This window comes from Nerophis ophidion, linkage group LG20 (assembly GCF_033978795.1).
Source record: "Nerophis ophidion isolate RoL-2023_Sa linkage group LG20, RoL_Noph_v1.0, whole genome shotgun sequence".
NCBI lineage: Eukaryota > Metazoa > Chordata > Actinopteri > Syngnathiformes > Syngnathidae > Nerophis > Nerophis ophidion.
Window position 1 is genome coordinate 20,004,317 of NC_084630.1, and position 14,316 is coordinate 20,018,632.

At 44.1% G+C, this 14,316-nt stretch overlaps 1 protein-coding gene across 4 annotated transcripts in view; it reads left to right on the top strand.

Annotated features, from left to right (window-relative positions):
- rptor (regulatory associated protein of MTOR, complex 1) overlaps nt 1–14,316 on the top strand; it is a 480,971-nt gene that overhangs the window by 61,217 nt on the left and 405,438 nt on the right. For all 4 annotated transcript variants that reach the window (XM_061880673.1, XM_061880675.1, XM_061880674.1 and 1 more), the window contains exon 4: nt 8,233–8,315. In XM_061880673.1, coding sequence (XP_061736657.1) covers nt 8,233–8,315 — 83 coding nt within the window. The remainder of the gene's footprint in view (nt 1–8,232; nt 8,316–14,316) is intronic.

Consider the following 14,316-nt stretch of genomic DNA (forward strand, 5'->3'; position numbering starts at 1 on the left):
CCTCATTTGTAGCTATATTTGCATCCAGCCTTTCCCTCCCCCCGCATGTAATGCCAAACAAACCCATACCAATCGACGGATTCAAGTTGCACCAGTGTCAAGAGATGCAATTGTTGGTTAGAGGGCGATCGCCGAATTCGTCCTCGTTGCCGTTGTCTGTCGTGGTATGGCTCAATAGCTTCAGTTTCTTCTTCAATTTGTTTTATTCTATCTGCCTCCACACTCCAACCATCCGTTTCACTACATGCGTAATCTGTTGAATCGCTTAAGCCGCTAAAATCCGAGTCTGAATCCGAGCTAATGTCGCTATATCTTTCTGTTCTATCAATCAATCAATCAATGTTTACTTATATAGCCCTAAATCACTAGTGTCTCAAAGGGCTGCACAAACCACAACACAAACCACTACGACATCCTCGGTAGGCCCACATAAGGGCAAGGAAAACTCACACTCAGTGGGACGTCGGTGACAATGATGACTATGAGAACCTTGGAGAGGACGAAAGCAATGGATGTCGAGCGGGTCTAACATGATACTGTGAAAGTTCAATCCATAATGGATCCAACACAGCCGCGAGAGTCCAGTCCAACGCGGATCCAACACAGCAGCGAGAGTCTCGTTCACAGCGGAGCCAGCAGGAAACCATCCCAAGCGGAGGCGGATCAGCATTGCAGAGGTGTCCCCAGCCGATACACAGGCGAGCGGTCCATCCTGGGTCCCGACTCTGGACGAGCGGTTTATCCTGGGTCCCGACTCTGGACAGCCAGTACGTCATCCATGGCCACCGGATCGGACCGGACCCCCTCCACAAGGGAGAGTGGGACATAGGAGAAAAAGAAAAGAAACGGCAGATCAACTGGTCTAAAAAGGGAGTCTATTTAAAGGCTAGAGTATACAAATGAGTTTTAAGGTGAGACTTAAATGCTTCTACTGAGGTGGCATCTCGAAATGTTACCGGGAGGGCATTCCAGAGTACTGGAGCCCGAACGGAAAACGCTCTATAGCCCGCAGACTTTTTTTGGGCTTTAGGAATCACTAATAAGCCGGAGTCTTTTGAAGGCAGATTTCTTTTTTTTTTTTTTTTTTTTTTCTCCCTTGGCCTCAGTCTGCACCCCCACTCCAGGGCAGACTGGAGTGGGGGTGCAGACTGAGGCCAAGGGGAAAAAAAGAAAAAAAAGAAATCTGCCTTCAAAAGACTCCGGCTAATTAGTGATTCCTAAATATGTATACATATAAGGGGCGCTGGAAGCCGGCAGACCCGTCAGCGATCCTGTTCTGTCTCCCTGTAATGTTTGTCTGATCTTGAATGGGATTGTGCTGAAAATTGTAATTTTCCTGAAGGAACTCTCCTGACGGAATAAATAAAGTACTATCTATCTATCTATCTATCTATCTATCTATCCATCCATCCATCCATCCATCCATCCATCCATCCATCCATCCATCCATCCATCCATCCATCCATCCATCCATCCATCCATCCATCCATCCATCCATCTATCCATCTATCCATCCATCCATCCATCCATCCATCCATCCATCCATTCATTCATTCTTGCCGGGACATACGGTACAATACAATCGGCAAGATAGGATGGAGCTAGACCGTGTAGTATTTTATACGTAAGTAGTAAAACCTTAAAGTCACATCTTAAGTGCACAGGAAGCCAGTGCAGGTGAGCCAGTACAGGCGTAATGTGATCAAACTTTCTTGTTCTTGTCAAAAGTCTAGCAGCCGCATTTTGTACCAACTGTAATCTTTTAATGCTAGACATGGGGCGACCCGAAAATAATACGTTACAGTAATCGAGACGAGACGTAACAAACGCATGGATAATGATCTCGGCGTCTTTACTGGACAAAATGGAGCGAATTTTAGTGATATTACGGAGATGAAAGAAGGCCGTTTTAGTAACGCTTTTAATGTGTGACTCAAAGGAGAGAGTTGGATCGAAGATAATACCCAGATTTTTTACCGAGTCACCTTGTTTTATTGTTTGGTTGTCAAATGTTAAAGTTGTATTATTAAATAGATGTCGGTGTCTAGCAGGACCGATAATCAGCATTTCCGTTTTTTTGGCGTTGAGTTGCAAAAAGTTAGCGGACATCCATTGTTTAATTTCAATAAGACATGCTTCCAACTGACTACAGTCCGGCGTGTAGGTCAGCTTTAGGGGCATGTAGAGTTGGGTGTCATCAGCATAACAGTGAAAGCTAACACCGTATATGCGTATGATGTCACCTAGCGGCAGCATGTAGATGCTGATGAGTGCAGGGCCAAGGACCGAACCCTGGGGAACTCCACACGTTACCTTAACGTAGTCCGAGGTCACATTGTTATGGGAAACAAAACTATCCGCCATGTTTGTTTGTATTGGCATCACGCAGTGACGTCACAGGAAAATGGACGGATGAATATAGCAATGGTGAAAATCAAGCCCTTTGAAGCAGTTTTTAGGGATATTGCGTGACGGGTAAAATTTGAAAAAAAAAACTTAGAAAAATAAAATAAGCCACTGGGAACTGATTTTTATTGGTTTTAATCCCTCCTGAAATTGTGATAATGTTCCCCTTTAATTATGTTAAAAAGAAGATATCATGCCTTGTGCACTTTAACTTGATTTTATATATTTTAATGTAATAATTTAAGTGTTACAAAACAAAACGACAAAACTTATTTTTATTTGTCTTGTTTTTTGGTTGTTTTTTTGCTGATCCGAAAAATTAACCGATCAGTGACTCTGATCCAAGAAACGAACTGTGAGTTTTTTGATCCGTTGCACCCTTAGTAACAAATGAAGGAAAAATTAATTCACAAGAAAAACGGCACGGGGTCCATCGTCTGCCGCTGGTCCGGCTTCAAGCGGGAATATGTCGAATAGACAACTTTAATTTGTCAAGTGTAGGGCACAAGCGTTGCTACCAAAAGTAGCATTAATGCTAATATGTAGCATCATTTGAAAAGTCACTATCTTATTACTTTAATAAATACAGTTTTGGTAAATTGATTTAGTTGTGATTTCCTTCTCTGCATGAAAGTTTAAAATGAGCATATATTAATGCGGGTTGCGGGGGGCGCTGGCGCCTATCTCAGCTACAATCGGGCGGAAGGCGGGGTACACCCTGGACAAGTCGCTAACTCATCGCAGGGCCGTAAGGGACAAGCGGTAGAAAAATGGATGGATGGATGGATATATTAATGCAGTATGAAGAAGAATGTTTTAATGTAGACACATAGAATCATCATACTGCTGTGATTATATGCATCAAGTGTTCATTCAAGGCTAAGGCAAAATATCGAAATATTTATCGTATATCGCGATATGGGGCTTCACGGTGGCAGAGGGGTTAGTGCGTCTGCCTCACAATACGAAGTTCCTGCAGTTCTGGGTTCAAATCCAGGCTCGGGATCTTTCTGTGTTGAGTTTGCATGTTCTCCCCGTGAATGCGTGGGTTCCCTCCGGGTACTCCGGCTTCCTCCCACTTCCAAAGACATGCACCTGGGGATAGGTTGATTGGCAACACTAAATTGGCCCTAGTGTGTGAATGTGAGTGTGAATGTTGTCTGTCTATCTGTGTTGGCCCTGCGATAAGGTGGCGACTTGTCCATGGTGTACCCCGCCTCCCGCCCGATTGTAACTGAGATAGGCGCCAGCACCCCCCGCGACCTCAAAAGGGAATAAGCGGTAGAAAATGGATGGATGGATGGATATCGCGATATGGCCTAAAAATATTGCGATATTAAAAAAAAGCCATATTGCCCAGCCGTAGTATCACTTAAAACTAAAGTATCCAAACTACAGAAGAATACGTGCTTTTTACATTGAAACAGAACTGTAAATAGAACATACTAAAACACAAAGTAAGCAGATATTAACAATAAATGAACAAGTGGATTAAAAATCCATTTTGTACCACTTGTTTTTTTGTAATTTTGACAAAATAAAACAATGAGAAATGACACACTATGTAACTGCATACAGGAGCAGCCAAATTAGGAGCCTTTGTAACCCATTTCCTTACTTACTTCTAAAAGAGAAGTTGTCTACTATGTTCACAGCGTGATTTAATGCCAAAATTGTTCTTTAATTGCATAAGATATACTGTTGAAATAAAGCCAAAAATGACATATTTTTATGGTCCCGTTTATTTTAAAAATGATCAAAGAATCGAAATACATTTGGGTACCCGGAACGATACAACAAAAATATTGGTATTGGGACAGATGCAGTCTTTAGCGAGTGAAATCGGAAAGGAAAAGGGCCTATAAAATATCTTTATGTTGATAAGCCTCTCTGTTCATTTGAAATATTGCAAAATAAATATAACCCGCTGAAATGCAACTTCTTTAGGTATTTACAGTTACGTCATTACATAATACAAAATATCTCATCTGATTCCCTCCCAGAGGAAAATTTGTTTTTCAAGCTCCTGCTTGGCCCACCAGAAGCAAATGGCTTGATTTCAAAGTTGGTGTGCATTTTCTCACACAAACATGCACAGCCTGGAGTTAAATTTAAACAAATGTGGGAAGATGATGTCAACATCACTATCCAAGATGAGATATGAAAACAAGCTTTAAATGACGTTCAGCATTGCTCATGCTAGCTTACAATTGATTCCATTCAAAGTTATACACAGGTTACAAAACTTTAAGGTTAAGTTGCATAAAATCTTTCCCCAAACTTCCCCCTTGTGTGAAAGGTGCAAGAGATCCGATAGCACACTTGCACACCAATTGTATCTATGCCCTGAGATTCAAGATTTCTGGAGTTCGATTTGCAGATGGTATTCCGTGTAATTCTGGATCCTGTCCCTGAAACTGCTTTGCTTGGCATTTCTAACGCTTTAGACAAGATGGGTCGGAATGTTAACAAAGTGGTCATAGCAAAGATGTATATATCTTTATTAGGGATGCACCGAAATGAAAATTTGTGGCCGAAGCCGAATAAAACTTAAACGCTTGGCCGAAGGCCGAATACCGAATAATACATGCAGTTTTTCACAATTTTTTTTATATTGCATAAATAGCCTATAATGAATATTTAGACATGTTTTTCAAATAAAGTATTTTTTTTATTGAATATTGACATTTTTTTAATATTACAGTAGCCTTTGCTTTTCAAAAAAAGCACAAAGTTTTTCATTTATATCAGGCCTTCAAACAAAACATGCATTCCAAAAAAAAATAAAGTGCATTAAAGTGGATAAACCAACAACAAATGAATTATTGTCCTTTTAGCAAAAGTCTGCTTAGCCACAGTAGATATGCTAATAATGTAAATAGAAGGCTCAAGTAAATCTCAATTAAGTGTGTGCTTGTAACCTCTTACACTTATACAGGTAGCCTACACAACAGGCTAATAATGTAAACAGAGGACCCACTAAATCTCAATAAGTGTGTGCTTGTAACCTCATACACTTATACAGGTACACAACATATCCCAACGTCACTGCACGTTGGTTGATTGCGTCACCGCGTCAAAAAATTGCGTCACACGCCACTATTCGGCCTTGTTCTTAACTCATTCCACCGAAGGCCAAATGTGGCTTTTTTTTGCCATATTCGGCCGAATATATTCGGTTACCGATTAATCGGTGCATCCCTAATCTTTATATCGGTATCGATATATACTTGATATATTGCCAGTTCGGCTCTGTGCGATATAAAAAAAGACTCTATCATGATATTGGAGTATACGGTCTCACGCAGTTGCTTTTAGCTGCTGGCATTACACTACAGGCTCTTCTCACTCTTTCTTGTCTCTCCTTCTCACAGAGACATAAAACAAGCGCACCTTCTTACAAACGTCACAAACGTCACAAATGTATAAGACATCGCGGAGCAGAGAGGTAGCGACATGGGTAACGTTAGCTGTGGTGCGAGTGGTAATACGAGAGAGAGAAGGTGTGAATCTGGTAACAAATGAAGGAAGAATTAATTCCCTAGAAAAAAAGCAGGGGGTCCATCGTCTGGCGATGGTTTGGCTTCAAGTGGGAATATGTCGACCAGACAACTGTAATTTGTCAAGTGTGCGGCAAAAGCGTTGCTACAAAAAGTAACATTACTTCCAATATGTAGCATCATTTGAAATGAATGAATGAAGAGTGCTTGAAACTGTGCATGTCAACATCTCCATTCGGTGCCACGCCAACAAAATGCCGAGGCAACTATTTCCACATCAACACCGTATGAAAAAAATAGTCGACAACAGGACATAACGTCCGCAGTAACCTACCACATAGTGAAGGACATACACTATATGATTTCCTATTATGCAGCTCAATTTTTATTTGACAGTTATTGAAATATCTTGTGTGACATCATGCACAAAAGTGCACTTTATTTGTTTTAAGTTTTGTAGTGGCGTTCTGTACAAAAAGTACATTTTAATTTAGTGTTGTTTTGATATGTCATCTTAGTGACATGCACAAAAGTGCACTAATAGCTTGTTTTAAAATGTCTCTGACAATCTTGCACTTTCTGTTTTGAAATGACATGAATGTTTGTGCCACTGCTTAATAACTGTTTAATAAATACAGTTTTGGTCAATTGACTTAGTTGTGATTTCCCTCACTGCATGAAAGTTTAAAGGTAGCATATATTAATGAAGTATGAACAACAATGTTTTAATGTAGACACATTAGGGGTGTAACGCTTCACAAAAATTTCGGTTCGGTACGTACCTCGGTTTAGAGGTCTCGGTTTGGTTCATTTTCGGTACAGTAAGAAAACAACAAAATATAAATTTTTTGGTTATTTATTTACCAAATTTGTAAACAATGGCTTTATCCTTTTAACATTGGGAACACAATAATAATTCTGCCCACGTTAATCCACATTAAACTGCCTCAAGTTGTTGCTTTGATTAAATAAAATGACAAAACCTTTCTTCTACTACATATAAAAAGTGCAACATTAAACAGTTTCAAGTCAACTCATCAGGCTTAATTTATTACAGCATTAGGGAAGCCTGTAGTTGACTTTTATTATGTAAATGTTATATTTTTATCAACATGTTATAGCATGGACCCTGCCATTCAAAACTAGGCTGCTACATTCCTAATGATTAATGTAACTATAGCTGAAAAAATAGTACAACAGCAATAGGAGAGACTATTCATCCCAGTACACCATGGAGTTCAATGAAATAACAGACAGACAGGGCTTTGCTGCCCCTAACACACGCACACACACACGCACACGCGTGTGCACACACACACACACAAAGCAAAATGAGCTAACATTACGCTAAAAGCTAATTAACCTTCACCTCAAGCCACAACTGCGAGCGAGCTGAGCTGCAGTTTAAGTTTCTAGAAAGTCAACGGGCTCATAGTGATGTTTAGAAAGTAGTTGACTTGGAAGTGTTTAGTATAATTTGGGGAGAGTCCGCTGCTCCCCTGCTAAACGAATATCTGCTCGACGCTAAAGCAGTGACTCCATGCGCTCTGAATACGCACTGCTGATTGGCTGTTACATCGCTCTGAATACGCACTGCTGATTGGCTTTGTATGTAACCAATCAGATGGTTGTGTGGGTGGTACAAATGCTTGCTGCTGAGACAAAGGCAGAAAGCAGAGCAGCTTGTGAAGACTTACAAACTCGTTCGGTACGCCCTCGTGCCGAACCGAAACCCCCGAACCGAACGGTTGAATACAAATACACCTACCGTTACACCCCTAAGACACATAGAATCATCATACTGCTGTGATCATATGCATGAGGTGTTAATTCAAGGCTAAGGCAAAATATGGAGATATATATGGTGTATCGTGACATGGCTCTAAAAATATCGAGATATTAAAAAAAGGCCATATCGCTCAGCCCTAGTTTGAGAGTTTGAAAATGTGACTCACCACCTAAGTTTGAAGCCTGGTTGAGGGAGCTAGTGGGAATCCTCCACATTGAAAAACTGAGATATGAGATATCTAGTAAATGACCTTTTTTATTTTTAATCCATGCTAGGTAACATTAGCGCTGCATTGGAGCCGACCGATCCCCTGACTCTATGAACATCTTTACCAAACCCTTAACACTACACAATATAAAAAAGTGCAAAGGCTTAAAAAACGTATTCATAATAAAAATCAATTCCGAATCGCAACAAATAATAACGACTATCCGGACATTAAACTATTATTTCCAGCTCACATTTATTCATCAGTGTTGTGCGTAAAATACAATGACTAAGTCTGGATTGTTAAAGGTGTGACTTTGTGTTTGTCAGATCCTCTATCGATGAGTCCACAGAAAGCCCTGGAGACCATTGGGGCAAACCTGCAGAAACAATATGAAAACTGGCAGCCAAGGGTGAGTGTCCTTATTTCAACTAGCCCCATCCATCTCTTACACGGTATCTGGTAATTTGATACGTCATCTACAAAATCATAGGATACTTCAGCCAATGTCTTCAATACAACAATGAGACTGAATACATTTCAACTGGTCCAAGTCCTGAAGTCCGTTATACCACTTCCCATGTTGACTTAGACCAACTAGCACAGGCGTCTTCCCAATGTTAAAACAGTTCACATTTGGCTGGCTTCCTTATGATTTAACGATACAGGGATTTCATTACAGAGTTTATTGTACAGGTGCTGGTCATATTATTAGAATATCATGAAAAAGTTGATTTATTTCATTAATTCCATTTAGAAAGTCAAACTTGTAGAATGTATACATTCATTCCAAACAGACTGATACATTTCAAGTGTTTTTTGCCAAAAAGGAGATGATTATAGCTGACAACCAATGAAAACCCTAAATTCAACGTCTCAGAAAATTAGAATATGATGAAAAGGTCAGATATTGAAGACACCTGGTGCCACACTCTAATTAGCTAACTAACTCAAAAAACCTGGAAAAGCCTTTAAATGGTCTCTCGTTTTGATTCTGTATGACACACAATCATGGGGAGGACTGCTGACTTGACAACTGTCCAAAAGATGACCATTGATACTTTAAAGAAGGAGGGCAAGACACAAAAGGTCATTGCCAAAGAGGTTGGATGTTCCCAGAGCTCTGTGTCCAAGCACATTAATAGAGGGGCGAAGGGAAGACAAAGATGTGGTAGAAAAAAGTGTACAAGCAAGAGGGATAACCGCGCCCTGGAGAGGATTGTCAAACATAACCGATTCAAAAATGTGGGGGAGATCCACAAAGAGTGGACTGCAGCTGGAGTCAGTGCTTCAAGAACCACCACGCACCGACGTATGCAAGATATGGTCCAGTGTCAAATTTCCACAATCGATAATGGTCTGGGGTGCCATGTCATCTGCTGGTGTTGGTCCACTGTTTTTCCAGAGGTCTAGGGTCAATGCAGCAGTCTACCAGGAAGTTTTAGAACACTTTATGCTGCCTGCCGCGGACCAATTTTATGGAGGTGAAGATTTCATTTTCCAACATGACTTGGCACCTGCACACCGTGCCAAATTTACCAGTACCTGGTTTAAGGACCATGGTATCCCTGATCTTGATTGGCCTGCAAACTCACCTGACCTTAACCCCATAGAAAAGCTATGGGGTATTGTGAAGTGGAAGATGCGAGATGCCAGACCCAACAATGCTGAAGAGCTGAAGGCCACTATTAAAGCAACCTGGGCTCTCATAACACCTGAGGAGTGCAACAGACTGGTGGACTCCATGCCACGCCGTAGTGCTGCAGCAATTCAGGCAAAAGGAGCTGCAACTAAGTATTGATTGCCGTACATGCTGAAACTTTCCATGTTCATACTTTTCAGTTGGCCCACATTTCTAAAAAATGTTTTTTGGTACTAGTCGTAACTAATATTCTAATTTTCTGAGATACTGAATTTGGGATTTTCAGTAATTGTCAGTACTAATCATCAAAATATAAAGAAATAAACATTTCAAATATATCACTATGCGTGTAATGAATTGATATAATATGTAAGTTTCACGTTCTGAATAAAATTACTGAAATAAATCAACTTTTTCATGATATTCTAATAATATGAACAGCATCTGTATACGGAGGATGGATACATTTCATTCACAGATGTTTAGTTACTTTGTTCAACCATCAGGGAGATTTGTTTTCAAGCACCAGAGGTCATAGAACATTTTTGTTTGTCATGCCTGACATCGCTTGTGATATCTGTTCACTTTCTAGTTGATTTTGAGCTGATTGCTGCTACATTGTTTTAAAAAAAAACATCTGCCAGAGCTAATTATGTTAGCTATGTTGCTTCCTGTCATCAACACGACGGTAAGGTTGCTTAAAACAAGTATGAAAATAATCCAAAGCAAAAACAGATCTTTTATGATGCTTCCAGGAAACTCACTGATTTTGTCATGGGCTGTTTTTTTTTGTTTTTTTTACAAGTACATGGACATAACAGTTGGGGAGAAAACTGATTTTGTAAGTTTTTTCCCCTTCCAAAGATATGAAAAGTCGAAATTGTATAGTGGGTTCATTACTTTACCGGGAAGACAATGTAAAAAAATAATCCACAAAAACAATTAGTTACTTTGAATTAATAGCACGGTGGGTCAGGGGTTAGTGCATGTGCCTCACAATACGAAGGTCCTGAGTAGTCCTGGGTTCAATCCTGTGCTCGGGATCTTTTTGTGTGGAGTTTGCATGTTCTCCCCGTGACTGCGTGGGTTCCCTCCAGGTACTCCGGCTTCCTCCCACCTCCAAAGACATGCACCTGGGGATAGGTTGATTGGCAACACTAAATGGTCCCTAGTGTGTGAATGTTGTCTGTCTTTCTGTGTTGGCCCTGCGATGAGGTGCCGACTTGTCCAAGGTGTATCCCGCCTTCCGCCCGATTGAAGCTGAAATAGGCTCCTGCACCGTCCACGACCCTGAAAGGGACAAGCGGTAGAAAATGGATTTATGGATGGATGAATTAATACTACAAAAATAATAGATATATAATGTTCTTGTATTATATCAATTGTCCATCCATCCATCCATCTTCTTCCGCTTATCCGAGGTCGGGTCGCGGGGGCAGCAGCCTAAGCAGGGAAGCCCAGACTTCCCTCTCCCCAGCCACTTCTTCTAGCTCTTCCCGGGGGATCCCGAGGCGTTCCCAGGCCAGCCGGGAGACATAGTCTTCCCAACGTGTCCTGGGTCTTCCCCGTGGCCTCCTACCGGTTGGACGTGCCCTAAACACCTCCCTCGGGAGGCGTTCGGGTGGCATCCTGACCAGATGCCCGAACCACCTCATCTGGCTCCTCTCGATGTGAAGGAGCAGCGGCTTTACTTTGAGTTCCTCCCGGATGACAGAGCTTCTCACCCTATCTCTAAGGGAGAGCCCCGCCACACGGCGGAGGAAACTCATTTCGGCCGCTTGTACCCGTGATCTTATCCTTTCGGTCATGACCCAAAGCTCATGACCATAGGTGAGGATGGGAACGTAGATCGACCGGTAAATTGAGAGCTTTGCCTTCCGGCTCAGCTCCTTCTTCACCACAACAGATCGGTACAACGTCCGCATTACTGAAGACGCCGCACCGATCCGCCTGTCGATCTCACGATCCACTCTTCCCCCACTCGTGAACAAGACTCCTAGGTACTTGAACTCCTCCACTTGGGGCAGGGTCTCCTCCCCAACCCGGAGATGGCACTCCACCCTTTTCCGGGAGAGAACCATGGACTCTGATTTGGAGGTGCTGATTCTCATTCCGGCCGCTTCACACTCGGCTGCGAACCGATCCAGTGAGAGCTGAAGATCCCGGCCAGATGAAGCCAACAGGACCACATCGTCTGCAAAAAGCAGAGACCTAATCCCGCGGCCACCAAACCGGAACCCCTCAATGCCTTGACTGCGCCTAGAAATTCTGTCCATAAAAGTTATGAACAGAATCGGTGACAAAGGGCAACCTTGGCGGAGTCCAACCCTCACTGGAAACGTGTCCGACTTACTGCCAGCAATGCGGACCAAGCTCTGACACTGATCGTACAGGGATCGGACTGCCATAATAAGACAGTCCGATACCCCATACTCTCTGAGCACTCCCCACAGGACTTCCCGAGGGACACGGTCGAATGCCTTCTCCAAGTCCACAAAGCACATGTAGACTGGTTGGGCAAACTCCCATGCACCCTCAAGAACCCTGCCGAGAGTATGGAGCTGGTCCACAGTTCCACGACCAGGACGAAAACCACACTGTTCCTCCTGAATCCGAGGTTCAACTATCCGGCGTAGCCTCCTCTCCAGTACACCTGAATAAACCTTACCGGGAAGGCTGAGGAGTGTGATCCCACGATAGTTGGAACACACCCTCCGGTCCCCCTTCTTAAAGAGAGGGACCACCACCCCGGTCTGCCAATCCAGAGGTACCGCCCCCGATGTCCACGCGATGCTGCAGAGTCTTGTCAACCAAGACAGCCCCACAGCATCCAGAGTCTTAAGGAACTCCGGGCGGATCTCATCCACCCCTGGGGCCTTGCCACCGAGGAGCTTTTTAACTACCTCAGCAACCTCAGCCCCAGAAATAGGAGAGTCCACCACAGATTCCCCAGGCACTGCTTCCTCATAGGAAGACGTGTTGGTGGGATTGAGGAGGTCTTCAAAGTATTCCTTCCACCTATCCACAACATCCGCAGTTGAGGTCAGCAGAACACCATCCGCACCATACACGGTGTTGACAGTGCACTGCTTCCCCTTCCTGAGGCGGCGGATGGTGGTCCAGAATCGCTTTGAAGCCATCCGGAAGTCATTTTCCATGGCTTCCCCAAACTCTTCCCATGTCCGAGTTTTTGCCTCTGTGACCGCCGAAGCTGCACACCGCTTGGCCTGTCGGTACCTGTCCACTACCTCTGGAGTCCTATGAGCCAAAAGAACCCGGTAGGACTCCTTCTTCAGCTTGACGGCATCCCTCACCAGCGGGTTCTAGGATTACCGCCACGACAAGCACCAACTACCTTGCGGCCACAGCTTCGATCAGCCGCCTCGACAATAGAGGTGCGGAACATGGTCCACTCGGACTCAATGTCCAGCACCTCCCTCGTGACATGTTCAAAGTTCCTCCGGAGGTGGGAATTGAAACTTTCTCTGACAGGAGACTCTGCCAGACGTTCCCAGCAAACCCTCACAATGCGTTTGGGCCTGCCAGGTCTGTCCGGCATCCTCCCCCACCATCGCAGCCAACTCACCACCAGGTGGTGATCGGTAGAAAGCTCCGCCCCTCTCTTTACCCGAGTGTCCAAAACATGAGGCCGCAAATCCGATGACACAACAACAAAGTCGATCATGGAACTGCGGCCTAGGGTGTCCTGGTGCCAAGTGCACATATGGACACCCTTATGTTTGAACATGGTGTTTGTTATGGACAAACTGTGACGAGCACAGAAGTCCAATAACAAAACACCACTCGGGTTCAGATCCGGGCGACCATTCTTCCCAATCACGCCTCTCCAGGTTTCACTGTCGTTACCAACATGAGCGTTGAAGTCCCCCAGTAGGACAAGGGAATCACCCGGGGGGGCACTCTCCAGTACTCCCTCGAGTGTACCCAAAAAGGGTGGGTACTCTGAACTGTTGTTTGGTGCGTAAGCACAAACAACAGTCAGGACCCGTCCCCCCCACCCGAAGGCGGAGGGAGGCTACCCTTACGTCCACTGGGTTTAACTCCAACGTGCAGGTTTTAAGCCGGGGGGCAACCAGAATTGCCACCCCAGCCCGTCGCCTCTCACTGCCGGCCACGCCAGAGTGAAAGAGAGTCCAGCCCCTTTCAAGAGAAGTGGTTCCAGAGCCCTTGCTGTGCGTCGAAGTGAGTCCGACTACAACCAGCCGGAATTTCTCTACTTCGCGCACTAGCTCAGGCTCCTTTCCCCCCAGTGAGGTGACGTTCCACGTCCCAAGAGCGAGCTTATGTAGCCGAGGATCGGACCGCCAAGTGCCCTGCCTTCGGCCGCCGCCCAGCTCACATTGCACCCGACCTCTATGCCCCCTGCTATGGGTGGTGAGCCCATTGGAGGGGGGACCCACGTTGCCTCTTCGGGCTGTGCCCGGCCGGGCCCCATGGGTACAGGCCCGGCCACCAGGCGCTCGCCATCGTGCCCCACCTCCGGGCCTGGCTCCAGAGGGGGGCCCCGGTGACCCGCGTCCGGGCGAGGGAAATCTGGGTCCTTTGTTTTTACTTTTCATAGAGGTTTTCGAGCTGCTCTTTGTCTGGTCCCTCACCTCAATATCAATTGTATATTACAAAATATATAAATTAGCTTATGTTTTACGAAGTGAAATGTTCCTGATCTCTAAGTAAATCTCACAAGTTGGACATTGCACACGTATCTAAAGAGATTTTGTTCCACTCATGCACTCCCAAGTCCTCCAGGTTT